The sequence below is a fragment of the Fukomys damarensis genome, unplaced genomic scaffold (genome assembly GCF_012274545.1).
Source record: "Fukomys damarensis isolate Sample0158 unplaced genomic scaffold, DMR_v1.0_HiC HiC_scaffold_33, whole genome shotgun sequence".
NCBI lineage: Eukaryota > Metazoa > Chordata > Mammalia > Rodentia > Bathyergidae > Fukomys > Fukomys damarensis.
Window position 1 is genome coordinate 42,330,434 of NW_022900945.1, and position 2,757 is coordinate 42,333,190.

At 37.9% G+C, this 2,757-nt stretch overlaps 1 protein-coding gene across 2 annotated transcripts in view; it reads left to right on the forward strand.

Annotated features, from left to right (window-relative positions):
• The window catches only part of Cept1 (choline/ethanolamine phosphotransferase 1), a 36,736-nt gene that overhangs the window by 4,920 nt on the left and 29,059 nt on the right, over positions 1-2,757 (forward strand). For both annotated transcript variants that reach the window (XM_010606040.3, XM_010606041.3), the window contains exon 2: positions 2,230-2,639. In XM_010606040.3, the coding sequence (XP_010604342.1) occupies positions 2,301-2,639 (339 nt within the window). In that variant the 5' untranslated portion in view covers positions 2,230-2,300. The remainder of the gene's footprint in view (positions 1-2,229; positions 2,640-2,757) is intronic.

Consider the following 2,757-nt stretch of genomic DNA (forward strand, 5'->3'; position numbering starts at 1 on the left):
ATATTTATATTTATATATCATTCTTTCTTCAATGCCACACCCCTTTCTTTTAGTTCTGTTAAGATTTTTCCAGCCGGGCATGGTTGTGCACGCCTGTAATCCCAGCACTAGGGAGGCTGAGGCAGGAGGATTGCTGTGAGTTCGAGACCAGCCTGGGCTACATAGTATCAACTACGTAGTAAGACCCTGTCTCAAAAAACCAAGATTTTTCCTTTCTTTTGTTTCCCTCTCCCTCTCTGTGTGTCCCTTTCTCTTTCTCTCTTTCTGTTCCTTCTCCTAAGCACAATGAGTTTCTTGCAAACCCTTATCTTTGAAATTTTCTACTTTTCTAGTCTTTTGTCAGTAGTTTCTAAATGATGACTTGAAATTTTCACACACACCCCTCTTTTTTTGGTACCACCCATCAAATTTGGGACCTTGTACTTGCACAAAGGCAGGTGACAGCACCACTGAGCTAAATCCCTGGCTCTGAAATTTTCATCTCTTAAACTCCAGTATTTTTATTTTCTCTAAAACATTTCTATTTAAAAGCTGAATGTATCAACTGGGTGCAATGGCTCATGCCCATAGTCCTAGTTACTTTGGAAGCTGAAGCAGGAGGATTGCTTAAGTCCTAGAGCAGGAGATTAGCCTGGGAAATATACAGTGACACTTTACCCACCCCACCCCCGGAGAGGGAGAGGAAAAGAAAGGTATTGTTGGTTTGAAGGTATAACTCAGTGGTGGAATGCTTGTGTGGCTCTGGGTTCAATCCTCAGCACTCCCAAAAAACAAAACAACAAACTAAAGGAAACATTAATTTTTAAAAGTTGCATGTGAATCTCCCTATGCTTGCTCCCAGTTCTACTCTCCCCCTCCAAAAAGCCAAAGAATACCAAAGGGATTTTCTTCCCAACTTCCTTTTGACAGTAGGGCCACTAGTTTCTAGCTACTGACTTTTAAGAAGAAAAATGGTACTGGGATGGGTGGGGAGTTTAGCTCAGTGGCACTGTGCCTGCCTTGCCAGCCAGCACAAGGTCCAGAGTTCCATCCCCAGTAACCCCCCCCCAAAAAAAGGTACTGAGGATTAAACCCAAGGCCTTCACACCAAGCTGTATCTCTGACCCTTTTTATTATTTAATTAATTAATTTATTTTTAAATTTTGAGGCAAGATCTCACCAAGTTGCCCAGGCTGGGCAGGAACTTGTGATCCTCTGCTGCTTCATTTTTCATATCTAATTCCCTAACTACTTTCTGTTGATTCCTCCTTTTAAAATAATTTCTAAGAAATTATCTGTAGACTTGACTATCTTCTCTATTTTCATTTTTACCACCCTACTCTAGGCCCTCACCCCTTAAAACTTCAGATCATATGCTGTTTTAAAAATCCTCATAATTATTTCCTTAATTATAGTTAAGTGTTATCCAGTCTTTTCTACATCACGTGTACTTCAGAAATTAAGTCCTTTATCAACAGTAATCACTTACTCCATTTATCTTTTTTTTACTGCTTCCTCAGATCATCAGTTCACACTGCTGAGAAATGATATATATGTATTTTTTATCAATTTTCTTGTTGCTGTTACTCCCAACTAGAATACCATCTATATTCTCTTTCACCAAAATGTATCATTTTTTGACTTAAACAGAAATCCTGAGTTTGTTTTAACATTACTTATAAGGCCTGTGATTTGGACAAGTTAATTACCCTCACTGTACCTTAGTTTCTTTTTCTGTATTAAAAAAAAAGAAGGTAATTAATAGTACCTATCTTTTAGAGTTGTTATGGGGATTAAATTAGTTCTCATATAAAAGGTACTTAGTTTTGATTACTATAGTAAAAATGCTACATCAATGTTGGTATTTTCATTAAATAAAAATCTAGGTTAAAACCCATTTCAACTAAGTCATTCTTCTGATATTGATACTAATCTAGCCTTGGAACATCAATTTTCATATATATATATATAATATATATATTAATTTTCATATATATATCATATATAACTGGAAGTAGTGTGAGATAGAAATATGAAGTTTAAGATCAGACAAACTGTAAGGTAACAGGAAGCATGACTATTAAAAGTCTTTCATTTTTCACTTATAGGTGAGGTTATACACCTCCAACAAGAACCAGAACCAAAATTAATTCCTGTTTAGTAGTATTCTTAGCAGGTTGAATTTTTTAAATTCACTGATACTGAGTAGTAGCTGACAAATACGTCTTTTCTCCCCACCCCATCCCGCAGATAAGCACTATCCACAAAAAGCTACAAAACAGGATAAATTGCTCTCTCCAAATTAAAGAAAACCAAGATCCATGAGTGGGCATCGGTCAACAAGGAAACGATGTGGAGATTCTCGTCCGGAGTCTCCCATGGGCTTCGGGCATATGAGTACCACAGGGTGTGTATTAAATAAATTGTTTCAGTTACCTACACCACCACTGTCAAGACACCAACTAAAGCGGCTAGAAGAACACAGATACCAGAGTGCTGGACGGTCCCTGCTTGAGCCCTTAATGCAGGGGTATTGGGAATGGTTGGTTGGAAGAGTTCCCTCATGGATTGCTCCAAATCTCATCACCATCATTGGACTAGTGATAAACATCTGTACAACTATTTTATTAGTCTTCTACTGTCCTACAGCTACAGAGCAGGTAAGAGGAACTTCTTAACCAATAGATAATAGGGCTGGGGATTTAGCTCAATGGTTCTGCTGCCTGCCTTGCAAGCACAAGGTCCCAAGTTCAATCCCCAGTACCAAAAAAAAAAAAA